The sequence below is a fragment of the Saccopteryx bilineata genome, chromosome 2, assembly GCF_036850765.1.
Source record: "Saccopteryx bilineata isolate mSacBil1 chromosome 2, mSacBil1_pri_phased_curated, whole genome shotgun sequence".
Taxonomy (NCBI): Eukaryota; Metazoa; Chordata; class Mammalia; order Chiroptera; family Emballonuridae; genus Saccopteryx; species Saccopteryx bilineata.
Genome location: NC_089491.1, coordinates 354,407,816 through 354,421,867, shown reverse-complemented (window position 1 = coordinate 354,421,867; position 14,052 = coordinate 354,407,816). Strand labels below are relative to the sequence as shown.

Below are 14,052 nucleotides of genomic sequence, written 5' to 3'. Positions count from 1 at the left end.
TTTTTAAAAAAACACTCGAAAAAAATGCTTTTAAAAAATAATTTTTGGATATTAATACTGTTACCATTTGTCATAGTAGTGCCTGTATAGGAACAAATCAATTTACTTGGCCCCATTGTCCTCAAATAATTACCCCCTCAAACATGTGGAAATAAATCAGGATAATAAACTCTTGGTTACCTACTTCTTCATTACCTTGTCTTCCATTCAGCATCAGTCTCACCCAATTTCTTGGTTCCCTCTACATTAGATCCTATGATTATAAAATATCAAACCTTTAATTTCCCTAGATGCCTGCTCCCACGCTTTTCCTTGTACTTATTATCTATCTATTCTCCCTTAAAACATCATGCCTGTTCCCCACTATACACCTTCAAATAGACTTTTCTCATCCTGCTGCTGCAGTGACAGGGCCAATTCAGGAGACAGTTTAGCATGATTTTTTTTTCTTTTTACAAAGAGGAATAGATAGGGACAGACAGGAACGGAGAGAGATGAGAAGCATCAATCATCAGTTTTTTGTTGCGACACCTTAGTTGTTCATTGACTGCTTTCTCATATGTGCCTTGACCATGGGGCTACAGCTGATGGAGTAACCCCTTGCTCGAACCAGCAACCTTAGGCTCAAGCTGGTGAGCTTTTTTGCTCAAGCCAGATGAGCTCACGCTCAAGCTGGCGACCTTGGGGTCTTGAACCTGGGTCCTCCGCATCCCAGTCCGACGCTCTATCCACTGTGCCACCGCCTGGTCAGGCTAGCATGATATTAATAGAAAGTAAAGAGTGGTCATTACTATTAATTTTAGAAATAAAAAGAATTATAAGGAAATACTATGTAAGAGATTCTGCACTCAATTCTGATGGGGGTTTTCCAAGCAATTTTGGGGGACTACCTGTGTGTCCTACATTTCAAATTCAACTCAATCTGACTACTCAGCATCAGATTCCACAGGTTAAAGTCTCGGCCCAGAAAGACTCCCCTTGAAATGCCAGTCACAAGGCCAAGTTGTTACCTGTGCTACTGACTGACTGGCTATAAATCAGAGGTTCCAGTGACCCCTTTGGATGTCATTAACTTGCTAGAGTCACAGAACTCAGGAAAACTGTTTACTCACTAGATTACCAGTTTATTACAAAGGATATATGATCCAGATGAGATAAATGGGGAGGCCCCAGACAAAGGAGCTTTTATCCCTCTGGAGTTTGGCCATGGCATGGTGGATGGGTTCTGGTAATCCAACTGGGAAGCTTCCCAAATTCCCTCCTTCAGAGTTTTTCTGGAGGTTGCATTACATAAGGAATTTGCCATTGGTGATTAAAGTTGTACCTCTATCTCATACCACGTATAAAAATAAACTCAAGGCCTGACCTGTGGTGGCGCAGTGAATAAAGCGTCGACCTGGAAATGCTGAGGTCGTCGGTTTGAAACCCTGGGCTTGCCTGGTCAAGGCACATATGGGAGTTGATGCTTCCAGCTCCTCCCCCTGTCTCTCTCTCCTCTCTCTCTGTCTCTCTCCCTCTCTCTCCTCTCTAAAATGAATACATTAAAAAAAACACCTCAAAATGGGTAAAAGACCTAATTACGAGCTAAAACTATAAAACTGCAACAAGAAAACACAGGCATAAATCCTTATGATCTTGAATTAGGCAATAGTTTCTTGAGATGGCACCAAAAACAAGCAAAAAAGAGGAAAATATTTAAATGGGACATCATCAAAATTAAAAGCTTGTACTTTGAAGACACCATCATGAAAATGAAAACACATGCCTGGCTGGTGGTGAAACAGTGGATAGAACATTGACCTGGGATGCTAAAGACCCAGGTTCGAAACCCCGAGATCACCAGCTTGAGCGTGGGGTCACTGGCTTGAGCATAAGGTCATTAACATGATCCCATGGTCACTAGCTTGATCCCAAGGTCGCTGGCTTGAACAAGGGGTCACTGGCTCGGCTGGAGCCCCCAGATCAAGGCACATGAGAAGCAATCAATGAACAACAAAAGTGCCTCAACTATGAAATGTGCAGAATAGACAAATCTATAGAGAATAGGCAAATCTGTAGAGACAGGAAGTTGCTTGATTAGCGATTGCCTAGGGATCGGGATGGTATGGAAGGAGATAGGTAAGAGGTGCAGGGTTTGTTTTGGGGATGATGAAATAACCTAATATTGATTGTGGCGATGGCTGCACAACACTAAGTATACTAAAAGCCATTGAAGTGTACAATTCAAATGAATGGGTTTTATGGTACGTGAATGGTATGTCAATACTCTGGTAAAAATAACAACAGTACACACTCCAGAAACAATGCCTGTGTTTATCAAGCTCCATCACTAGTTGTGATCTTGGCAAATCACTACACCCATGCCTGTTTTCTCATTTGGAGAATGAAGAGAATAAAAGAAACTACCTCACTGGGTTATAAGAATTCAGTGAATTCATGCTATATCAAACATGAAGCCTGCCACATGGTAAGTTCCATTATTAACAAAGTGAGCTTCATGAAGGCAAGGGTTGTATCTGTTTTGTATCTAGTCACTATCTCCAGTGTTTGATACCTAATAAACCATGAAACATTAAAAATAATAATAATAATAATTGATTATTTTCCCAATTATAGATTCCACTGTCCCAAATGGCTAAATTTCAACTGTGTTTCCAACTTGAACTGTCCCATGATATTCAGAAACCACTATTCACTGTTTCCATGTATCTACAGGTCCTAAAAATCCAATCACAATAGGACAATTGTCCAAAATAATCATCTCTCCTTTCATCTTTTAAGATTTTTTTTTAAAGTTTATTTTATTGATTTTAGAGAGAGAGGGGAGGTGAGAGGGAGAGAGAGACAGGAACACTGATCTGTTCCTGTATGTGCTCTGACCAGGAATCGAACCGGCAACCTCTGTGCTTGGGGATGATGTTCTAACCAACTGAGCCATCCAGTCGGAGCCATCTTTTATGATTTTATGAAGTTTACTGATGACTGTCTTTTTTGTTGTTGTTGTTAGCACAGCATCCATAGTCTTGATAACTTCAGTTTTCCTTTTGGAAACTATTCTTCCTGCATGCTATTTTCATAAGACTGTTTCTTCTGCTTTCTGGTCAAAGGTAGGCATATGGCCCTAGCCATGTCAATAAGACACTCTCTAGAATTTGATTCCTGAGCAATATGGCACAAGGACCACAAAATGGGCCCATTTGTTTTTATGATTAAACACTGAAAAGACTGTCCATTAATTCTTAGAGAGGCTTGCTGTTTTGGACAAAGCAACCTTTTATTGGAAGACCAGAAGTTGGAAAACAACTGAGAGCTCAATACAGGGAAACAGTAACTATGAAATTTGGTGGGCAGTAGAGAGGATATGTGACCAAATATCCTGGGATACTTTATTTTTTAGCGAGAGAGAGAGAGAGAGACAAACAGGCAGGAAGGGACAGATGAGAAGCATCAGTTCTTCATTGTGGCACCTTAGCTATTCATTGATTGCTTTCTCACATGTGCCTTGACTGGAGGGCCCCAGCCAAGCCAGTGACCCCTTGCTCAAGCCAGCGACCTTGGTTTTAGCCAGTGACCTTGGGCTTCAAGCCAGAGACCTTTGGACTCAAACCAGCGATCCCACGCTCAAGCTGGTGAACATGCGCTCAAGCAGGATGAGCTTGCGCTCAAGCTGGCGACCTTGGGGTTTTGAACCTTGGTCCTCTGTGTCCCAGGTCAACACTCTATCCACTGTGCCACTGCCTGGTCAGCCCCTGGGATACTTTATAAGAGGAAAATTGATGATGAGGTCACACACACAAGGATCCTAAAAGTATATATGGATGGTATGAGAATAGTGGAAATTCAATATTGGTTAGAAAATATGGGCCAAACATCGGAGCTTAATGGAATTTCAGGTATTTCAGGAATTTCAAGGTATGGGGAAATTTAAGGGCTAGTGGGGAGGATTTAGGGGAATGGGAAGAAAGCAGTTGCTTTTGGTGTTGGCATGAGCTTAATAGGACAGCAGTGATGGGCGGGACGGCAGTGATGGGTGGGACAGCAGTGACGGGATGAACGTTAAGAATGGAGCACAATATTGGGGAGAAAGTTAAAATCTAAGTATTTGGGGAAAACAATGAGTTGTGGAATAAGGGGATCATATGGGGCTGGATATTTAGAGGAATATTTGAGCCAATGTTCACATTATAGAGGCAATAGGATCTAATAACAGTAGCCATGAGAACCAGATATCGGAACTTTGGGTGGAAAGCAGAGGCCTAAATTTGATGGCATGAAAATAATATTGATCTTTGTGAAACAATGTACCAAAGCATAAGGAAACTCTGGTTTTGGAAATGGGATAGTGGATTCTATCTATCATCAGGGCATCAGCTGAGGGAAGAATCTTGAAGGATTAGATCTTGAGTAGTCATTGAAGGACTGTCATTGAAGGGATAACAGGAGTCATGTGAGTGGGAAACAGAGGGACTAAACATTTGGGGAACACTGGGCCACATACTGGGATTCAGTGATTAGTCAATATTAAAATATAGTAGTAGATCCAATATCCAATATTGAAAGCTGAATAAGCATTTTGTGCTATGAGTGCTGGTCGGGGCAGGATATTGTAATTAACTGGCTGTAAAGCACAGGATAACATTGGGGAACAGTGAATGTCATACTGTTGGCACTGAAATAAAGTGTAGAGGAGCAAGATGATAAGGCATGTAGTGATATGGAATTATGGGAAAACAACTGGGAAATGACAAGTCCCTGAAATTGGAAATTATTGAGCTTCTAAAGACAAGATGGGTTCATCAGGGGAACAAATTCTAGAGCTTAGTGGGGGGACTGTAGTGAAGCAGAAATGTCTTGATAATAGAGGCAAGTGAGGGCTAAATACTGAGGGGCAACGGGTAATGTCACAATGGGATAGTGACAGACCCGCTGTTAGGAGATAGTAGAACTGGACACTGGCATGTTACTGGAACTTGATATGAAGATGCCATTGAAAAGCCTGTATAGCTATTTGCTGGACAGAGATGCTGTATCTTTGGAATGCTGGATAATGGGATTAAATCTGTTTTGGAGAGACAGTAGGGATGTTGTGAAGATAATGGGGTGAAACTTGGAGCAGACTAGGAAGTTTGGCAGGCTCACTTCATAGCTGGAAAGTAATAGAGAACTGAATATAGAGGAGACTGAAAATGGAGTTATTCCATCAAAGGTACCATAATTACAAACATTTCCAAGTAAAGTATATGCAACAGTAGGACGCTGCATTTTGACATTTAACATTTTTGAGTAACGAGATGGCAGGTGGGTGAATAACCTGCCAAAGTGGGTTTTGGTATTATACCTTTTGGGTCTGAGATGACAACCACCTACGGGTCCAGTAGTTTTTCAGCACAAATTCCTGTCAGTGATAGACCCATCCCTCCACCCCCTTGACTTGGGTTTCTTAACTGCAGAAGGACTTAGAACCAGGATGAAGCTGCCCGCAATCCTTTGCCAAAGACACAAAAACAGCCCTCCCCTGTTGTACCCCAGCCAGGGCCCCAGAGTCTAATCTTATGCAACGCAGGGAACTATGGGCCTGTGTCCCAGGGCTGGCTTTTCCTGGGAGACCTAGAGTGCCCACCTTGCAGACAGTGCCAGAACAAAAAGGGACACAAAGATCCCTCCCCCTGCCTGACCAGGCAGTGGTGCAGTGGATAGAGCGTCGGATTGGGATGCGGAAGGACCCAGGTTTGAGACCCCGAGCTCGCCAGCTTGAGCGCAGGCTCATCTGGTTTGAGCAAAAAGCTCACCAGCTTGGACCCAAGGTTGCTGGCTCGAGCAAGGGGTTACTCGGTCTGCTGAAGGCCCACGGTCAAGGCACATATGAGAAAGCAATCAATGAACAACTAAGGGGTAGCAATGAAAAACTGATGAGGCCTGACCTGTGGTGGCGCAGTGGGATAAAGCGTCGACCTGGAACACTGAGGTCGCTGGTTCGAAACCTTGGGCTTGCCTGGTCAAGGCACATATGGGAGTTGATGCTTCCTGCTCCTCCTCCTTCTCTCTCTCTCACTCCTCTCTCTCTAAAAAAAAAAAAATCAATAAATAAAATATTAAAAAAGAAAAAGAAAAACTGATGATTGATGCTTCTCATCTCTCTCTGTTCCTGTCTGTCTGTCCCTATCTATCCCTCTCTCTGACTCTCTCTCTGTCTCTGTAAAAAAAAAAAAAAAAAAAAAAAGATCCCTCCTCCTGAGAGGGAGGGACCAAGGTAGTCATTACTTTACAGACTTCTCTATCTCTCTACTCTAGGCCCACCCATCAAAGCGGCCACAGAGGGTGAGGTCATTGACCCAGGGCTCTGAAGCAACCCCTCCCCAAAGAAGGTGGGAAAGAAGGTGCCCCACCCCTGGGCACCTTGTTCTCAGTGGACCCGAAAAACCCTGGGGTTGATGCACAGATGTCTTCCAAAATCACAAAATCACAAAAAATTTGAGGGCACAAAATTTGATTCAGCACAGTTCCCAAATAAAATTAGGAAAAATGTCGTGGTGCTATGCAGCCAGCAGAGGAGTGGGGCATCTCTGGGAGTAGGAGAAAGGCCAGAAGCAAAGAAGGGGGTGCGGGGTACAATGCACATGTGCTTTGAATCCCAGTTCTAACAACAGCTTTTAGAATTTTGAGGGGAAGGCAGTGAGTGGGCAATCAAATCCCGGCTCTACCCCTCTACCCACTATAGATATTGATCTTGAAAAGTCTAAATTTAACCTCTGTAGAAGGAAAAAGGGGTTCTGTAATAACACTGAGAAGTTAGGCGATGGAAGGTAACCTGACAGGTGATCTCACTAACAGGGCAGGTAGTAGTGGGTAGTCACACACAGGACCTACTCCGTTTCTTTTTCTTTTTTGTAAAATGAGGAGGATAGTAGTGCCTGTTACTATGTGGTTTGTGATGATTAATTTTATGTGTCAACTTGACTAAGCCAGTGACCAAATATTGGGTCAAACATTATCAGGATGTTTTCTATGAGGGTGTTTTTAGACGAGATGAATATTGAAATGAGTAACATTGAAATTAGTAGAGCAGATTGCCCTTCACAATGTGCTCAGCCTCCTGTAATGAATTGGAGGCCTGACTAGAACAAAAGCCTAATACCCCTGAGCACCAGGGAATTCTGCTAGCGGACAGCTGCTTTGGCTCTTCCCCGGTCTCCAGCCTGCTGACCCCTCACCCTGCAGGTTTTGGACCTGCCATCCTTCACAATCAGAACAAATTCCTTAAACTAAATCTAAATATCTCTCTCTCTCTCCATATATATATATATATATATATATATATATATATATATATACACACACCCCACCCATACACTCTATTGATTCTGTTTCTCTAGAGAACCCTAATATGGACTTGTTATTAGGGTTAAAGGTTTATATTTGTAACACTTAGAGAGTAAGACAGGGATGGGTGTTCTCACCTGTCTGGGTTCAGCTTCGCGGATGCCTATATTACCTTACTTTTTTTTTTTTTTTTTACAGAGGCAGAGAGAGAGAGTCAGAGAGAGAGAGAGAGAGATAGACAGGAACAGACAGACAGGAACGGAGAGATGAAAAGCATCAATCAATGTTTTTTTGTTGTTGTTGCACATTGTGACACCTTAGTTGTTCATTGATTGCCCTCTCATATGTGCCTTGATCACGGGCCTTCAGCAGACCGAGTAACCTCTTGCTTGAACCAGTGACCTTGGGTCCAAGCTGGTGAGCTTTCTGCTCAAATCAGATGAGTCCGTGCTCAAGCTGGCGAGCTTGGGGTCTTGAACCTGGGTCCTTCTGCATCCCAGTCCGACGCTCCATCCACTGCACCACCGCCTGGTCAGGCACCTTTTTAAACACATTCTCGGGCTACTGAAAATGCCTTTATAGCCTCAGAAGTGGTTGTGGCTGCCTGACCTGTGGTGGCGCAGAAGATAAAGCGTTGACCTGGAAATGCTGAGGTCGCCGGTTCAAAACCCTGGGCTTGCCTGGTCAAGGCACATATGGGAGTTGATGCTTCCAGCTCTTCCCCCCTTCTCTCTCTCTGTCTCTCTCTCCTCTCTGCCTCTCCTCTCTAAAAAAGAAAGAATAAATAAAAAAAATTAAAAAAAAGAATCACGCACACTTGCAAAATAAAACAAACAAAAAAAGAAGTGGTTGTGGGCCATTTGGGTCCCCCCAAAAGTCAGGCATTGCTATGTCATCAGAAAGGGACTTAGGTGGGTCTGTTCTGGCACAGCTCGGTATGTGTAGGTTCCTGACTTTGTGTAGGAAATAATTCAAGACACAAGTCCAGGTGATTTTGAGAGTATGTTTATTAAAGTTTGGGACACTGAAACAAAGAAAAGGCTTAGGATAGAAGAAACAAGGTCATAGCAACAGAAGTGAGCCTAAGCTGGGCTGCATAGACCCAGGAACGGAAGTCACAGTAAGAGAAGTGAGTTTTGGATGGTATGCTTTGGCTCACTGAAAGTTAAGCAAGAAGATGGCTCTCTCAGCTCAGGAGAAAGTAAAATTATGTGCCCAAGGAAAGCAGGGGTGGGGTGGAGTGGGGCAGAGCGTAGATGTGTTCAAGGGAGAGTGTGCACTGGATTCTTTGTCGTGAAGGTTTTTATCTGTTTTCTGCAGGTGGGGAATTTTAGGGGAGGTCTCAGTTAGAATCTTCATCAGCTCTCCAGGTGTGTTCTTTAATACGCTGATGTATCAAAATGAGTGTATAGAGAGGTTTGGGATCACTTTCTGATCAGTTTCACCTCTATCTTGGATTTGTCTGGTTCTGATTGGGTTTTTTGTTGTTGTTGGTATTTATTCCCCTGACTTTAGTTGTTTTGGGGTTTGGCTGGCACTAATGGCACTAATTGGGTCTCTGTTATCTATCTCGCTGACTGGGGTGATTTAAGCTACCCAGTTCTGGGTTGGGGAGAAGAGATGTAAACCATTTCTTCCTAAGTGTCCTTGGTTAGGGAGGGTAGGGCTTGTGATTTATTAACTGGCTGTTAATTGTTAGGCCATTTGTTTAACTATTTTGCCTCGGTTTTCCTCATTCCACTTGTCAAGGAATTTTCCTAGCTTCTTACTGACATGCCTCACTTAAGAGGTGGCAAGCAAGAAGTGGGAGGCTGACCCCAGACAACCTAACTGCAATGACTCTCTACTGTGTGGCACCAACAATCATCACAGGCCCCACTGGGAGTTAAAACTCGAAAGACGATGCGTGGGACAGGTCCTGAGCAGGCTGACTCCACCCACAGCTTCCTGTGGAGAGGAGCAGAACTTCCTCTATGAGGACCTGGATTTTACCTTGAGAATGAAGTAAATTAGAGCCAATAAATGGGCACTGTCCCAGGCAATGTGACCCCAGTGCAAGGCAATAGGAGCATATAGGTTTGTCCTGAGAATATTCCTTCGTGCTTCTCAGGGACTAATAGGAGAGGTTTGGCCATTTGGCGAAGAGGAAAATTCTAAGACATACTGGCATATTTTTTTTCTCTTAAGATAGCTGAGGACATCAAGTTCAGAATCAAGCCACATACCTGCCACATTCAGCAGAAAACTGCCCACACAGAGCCAGACTACATTCAAATAGCAAGTTCATTGTGCAAACTTTCTTGTCCTTGGAGGAAGAGAGTCAAAGTCTTGGCTGCAGATATCTTGCAGCCTAATGATATCTTGCCTTCTACACAGGCAGTGACAGGTAACTGAACCCAGAAAATAACATCCCTTTCAAGTAGAGGTGTCCTGCTAGACTCCACGTCCATTAGAGGACAGCTCCATGAACTGGAATCCGAAGTTCAGTAATAGTGTCATCCACAGGAAGGTCCTGACCGAGTCAGGCAAATGTATTGAACATGTTAGCAATGTGGCCTGAGCTAAAGTCAGTTGTCCAGAAGGTGGCACCTCTGCACATGCCTATGAAGCTATTGAGACAGCTGTCACAGGTGTTGTCCTTTCTCTATTTTTTGGATGTTTATGCCCTAACCCTCTTGAATTTTCTTTTGGGGTAGTTGTGGGAGGTTGGGAATTGTTGACCTTTCTCACATACCCAGTGAGCAGTGAAACCAAAAGATTATATCTACTACTTATTATATACCCTCTATGAGTTGAACACTGATCTGAGCTCATGCATGCATCTCCTGTAGATTTCCTAACAACCATCACAGTCGGGAGGCCAAAGAAGACACACCTCAGGCTGTGTGGTGGAGGCTAAGGAAAGTGCTTGAGGCCCGCATGAATGGCAGGGAGAAGCGGCTCTGAGGGCGAGGGTGACGGAGTGGGGAAGGAGGGAGGATCAACCCAGGCTGCTTTATGTTGGGCAGGGATAACCTGAGTGTAGCTTTGCTCTCATGAGTTGAGAAAAACATTGGTACAAATGTTTCAACACCAATGGGTTTGATTCTAAGATTGCTGATTCACTAGGATCAAGGGGGTGGCCTACTAATGCGGGAATTATAACTAGGGTGATCCTTGAATTCCATGGACAGTATGGTGGTCAGGAAGGGAATGAAAGGATATATCTGGAGAACCTTCCTTTAGCATTTTCATATTTATAAATCCTCACTTAATACCCACTATGTGCCAGGGACTGTCTTAGGCACTGGGAATAAACTGGTGGGTAGATCAGACATGGTTCCTGCCCTCAGGGAGCTTACCATCTAGTGGGGAGAGACCAACAAAAAATCAACAGTGACAATGTCATGTGCTGAGTGCTCTAATGGGATGGAGAGCACAGGGTGCTTTAGGAACAAAGGGCAGTGGTATCTAAGGCAGCTGTAAAGACTTGGAATCACTTTCCACAAAAGAAGTCATAGACCTAGACTCCATTCCTCCCATGGCCTTTTTCTTCACCTCTCCTAGCTCTAGCCATCTAAACTTCAAAAACAACAAAGCACAATTGGAACTAATAGGAAAACCAAATCCAACATTGACAAGTAAAAATTAATCTGTTTTTGCCCTTATTCACAAGCCTTTCAAAACCCCAAGGTGTGCTTTTCCACTGTCTTTCTGCAGCAGAGCTGACAAGTTCTATTTTTCTCCCTATTCCTCCTTGCATCTGGATGGCACGGGGAGGGCTTGAGGCTCAGTGGTGGTGGCCACCTGACGAGACTTTTCAGTGAGGATTCTACAAGGTTTGCAGACATCCTGCCAGCTCCACATGCACATTCCCCGAGATGCTGTCATCCACCTGGACAGCAGGCCTGTGAAAGCTAAGGGAGGCAGTCTGGGAGCCCAGATTTCCTGGACATGGACAAATAATGCCCAGCAAAGGCATCATCAAAGTTTTATAACTAGAAATAGAAGGCAAGTCAGATGGCAACTTATTTATCGGTGAAGAAACTGAGACGAAGATAGTGGTCAAGCAGAGCCAGGACTCACAAACAGGTGAGGACACCCCTAGTCTCCACCTCCCCTCTTCTCCCAGAGTTCCACAATTAGGTGAGGATGAGTCTCCTTCAGGGCTTGGTAGAGGTGCTCTTTGCAGGCCCGATCCCAGGACTTGCTGAAGCTGAACAGCGTCCTCATCTTGTCTGGATTGGTGTGCTCAGCCCGCACCCTCTCATATTGCTCCTCGCTCAGCACCTGTCCATGCAGCTTGTCCAGGAGTGGGTCCACTGATGTCACTCGAGCCACCAGCTGCTCCCGATGCTGGTCCACAAAGTGCCACGAGGCTGGGGCATCGGGGGGCGGGGGGTGAAGGTGAGGCTGGTAATTAGTAAGAAAGAGTTCCCACCACAATCTCTCCCTCTGATTCCCCACTTCTAACTCTACACTATCCTCAGCTGCTTCCCTGGCTCCTCCTCCCCACTAAGCTATGGACCACCAGAAAGACACCTCTGTCCCCCTTCATGTCAGCCTCTAGCCTAGCATTCTTCTTGAGTTAAGGGTGAGGTTTTGATAGGTTTATGATGGAGGCATCTGAGGTTGTCTCTGGAACGTTTGATGGTCTCCATGGGCACCAATAAGGGCCATGAGGAAGGACTTCTGCTCTGGGTCACACATCTCTTCAAGGCCCGATCCCCTGTGAAATTTTCAATGATGGTTTCCCTTCCTTTCTTTGTTAGCTCCCCTCCTGGACCAGACAGTTCACCGCCATGGCTCCTGTGGTCTCTAACAGCTGTTACTGACCTGGCAGGGCTGGAGGGACCAGAGTAGCTGCAGGTCTGAGGTCTCCTGGAGAGAAACAGACAGGAAGAGCTTCTGTAACAGAGGTGGTGATGAACACAAATGATAAGCCTTGAAACTCCTGCACAAGTCTCACTTCTGAGCTGCTTGAGTTCTTAGACAAGCTACAGACTAATTCTAAAAGGATTTACTTACTTGTTTTTAAATTAAAAGAATTATTTGATTTTTATCAAAATTTTTTATTTATTGATTGATTTTAGTGGAGCGAGAGAAAGGGAGAGAGAGAATGAAAGAGAGAGAGAGAGAAACAGAGACAGGAACATTGGATCTGTTCCTGTATGTGTCCTGACCAGGGATGGAACCAACCACCTTTGTGCTTTGGGTCAATGCTCTAACCGACTGAGCTATCCAGCCAGGGCAAAAAATAAATAAATAAATAAAAATGGATTTTTAGAGAGAGAGAGGAAGGGGGAGGGGAGAAAGACTTAAAGAAAGAAACATTGATTTGTTGTTCTACTTATTTATGTGTTCAGTGGTTGACTCTTGTATGTGCCCTGACTGGGAATTGAACCCACAGCCTTGGTGTATAGGGATGACTCTTTAACCAACTCAGATACCTGGCCAGGGTTAATTATAATACAATTTTTTTTTTTTTTTTTACAGGGAAAGAGAGAGAGTCAGAGAGAGGGACAGATAGGGACAGACAGAGAGGAACGGAGAGAGATGGGAAGCATCAATCATCAGTTTTTTATTGTGACACCTTAGTTGTTCACTGATTGCTTTCTCATATGTGCCTTGACCGCGGTCCTTCAGCAGACCGAGTAACCCCTTGCTCGAGCCAGCGACCTTGGGTCCAAGCTGGTGAGCTTTTTGCTCAAGCCAGATGAGCCTGCATTCAAGCTGGCGACCTCAGGGTCTCGAACCTGGGTCCTCGGCATCCCAATTCGATGCTCTATCCCCTTGCGCCACCACCTGGTCAGGCTATAATACAATTTTTAAAAAAGATTTTATTTATTGATTTTTGAGAAAGGAGAGACAAAGAACAGCAGGGGGAAGGCAGTGGAATGAGAAGCACAACTCGCAGTTTCTTCTCATATGTGCCTTGACCAGACAAGCCCAGGGTTTTGAACCAGCAACCTTAGCATTCCAGGTCAATGCCTTATCTACTGTGCCACTACAGGTCAGGATCTAATACAATTTAAACTAAAGGTTGCAAATGAATTCATTCCTCATGCATATGGGGAAACTAAGGCCCAGAAGCCATGATGATAGACAGAGACAGAAAGAAACAGAGAGAGAGCAATTTCTTTGTCAACACTGCAGACATGGTTTAATTTAGTCTTGGCCAGAATGGGACCTGGTGGAGAAATAACCAAGTTCCTTGCTAGATAGCTTCAACTATGAGATCTTCTTTTTTTTTTTTTTTTTTTTCATTTTTCCGAAGCTGGAAACGGGGAGGCAGTCAGACAGACTCCCGCATGCGCCTGACCGGGATCCACCCGGCATGCCCACCAGGGGGCGATGCTCTCATCCGGGGCGTCACTCTGTTGTGTCCAGAAGCCATTCTAGCGCCTGAGGCAGAGGCCACAGAGCCATTCCCAGCACCCAGGCCGGGCCATCTTTGCTCCAATGGAGCCTTGCTGCAGGAGGGGAAGAGAGAGACAGAGAGGAAGGAGAGGGGGAAGGGTGGAGAAGCAAATGGACGCCTCTCCTGCGTGCCCTGGCCGGGAATCGAACCCGGGACTCCCGCACACCAGGCCGATGCTCTACCGCTGAGCCAACCGGCCAGGGCCGAGATCTTCTTATTCTGAGTGGAAGTCTACCTCTCTGTCCTTGTTTGGTCTTCTAGACTCACACTGTTTACCTGACCAGGCGGTGGCGCAGTGGATAGAGCGTTGGACTGGGATGTGGAAGGACCCA

The 14,052-nt window shown here is 44.8% G+C and overlaps 1 protein-coding gene across 1 annotated transcript in view; it reads right to left on the bottom strand.

Annotated features, from left to right (window-relative positions):
* Positions 1 to 10,290: 10,290 nt before the first annotated feature.
* The window catches only part of NLRP1 (NLR family pyrin domain containing 1), a 36,495-nt gene continuing 32,733 nt past the window's right edge, over positions 10,291 to 14,052 (bottom strand). The window contains exons 9-10 of the mRNA XM_066262832.1: positions 12,136 to 12,180; positions 10,291 to 11,678 (exon numbers count right to left, since the gene is read on the bottom strand). Coding sequence (XP_066118929.1) covers positions 11,404 to 11,678; positions 12,136 to 12,180 — 320 coding nt within the window. The 3' untranslated portion in view covers positions 10,291 to 11,403. The remainder of the gene's footprint in view (positions 11,679 to 12,135; positions 12,181 to 14,052) is intronic.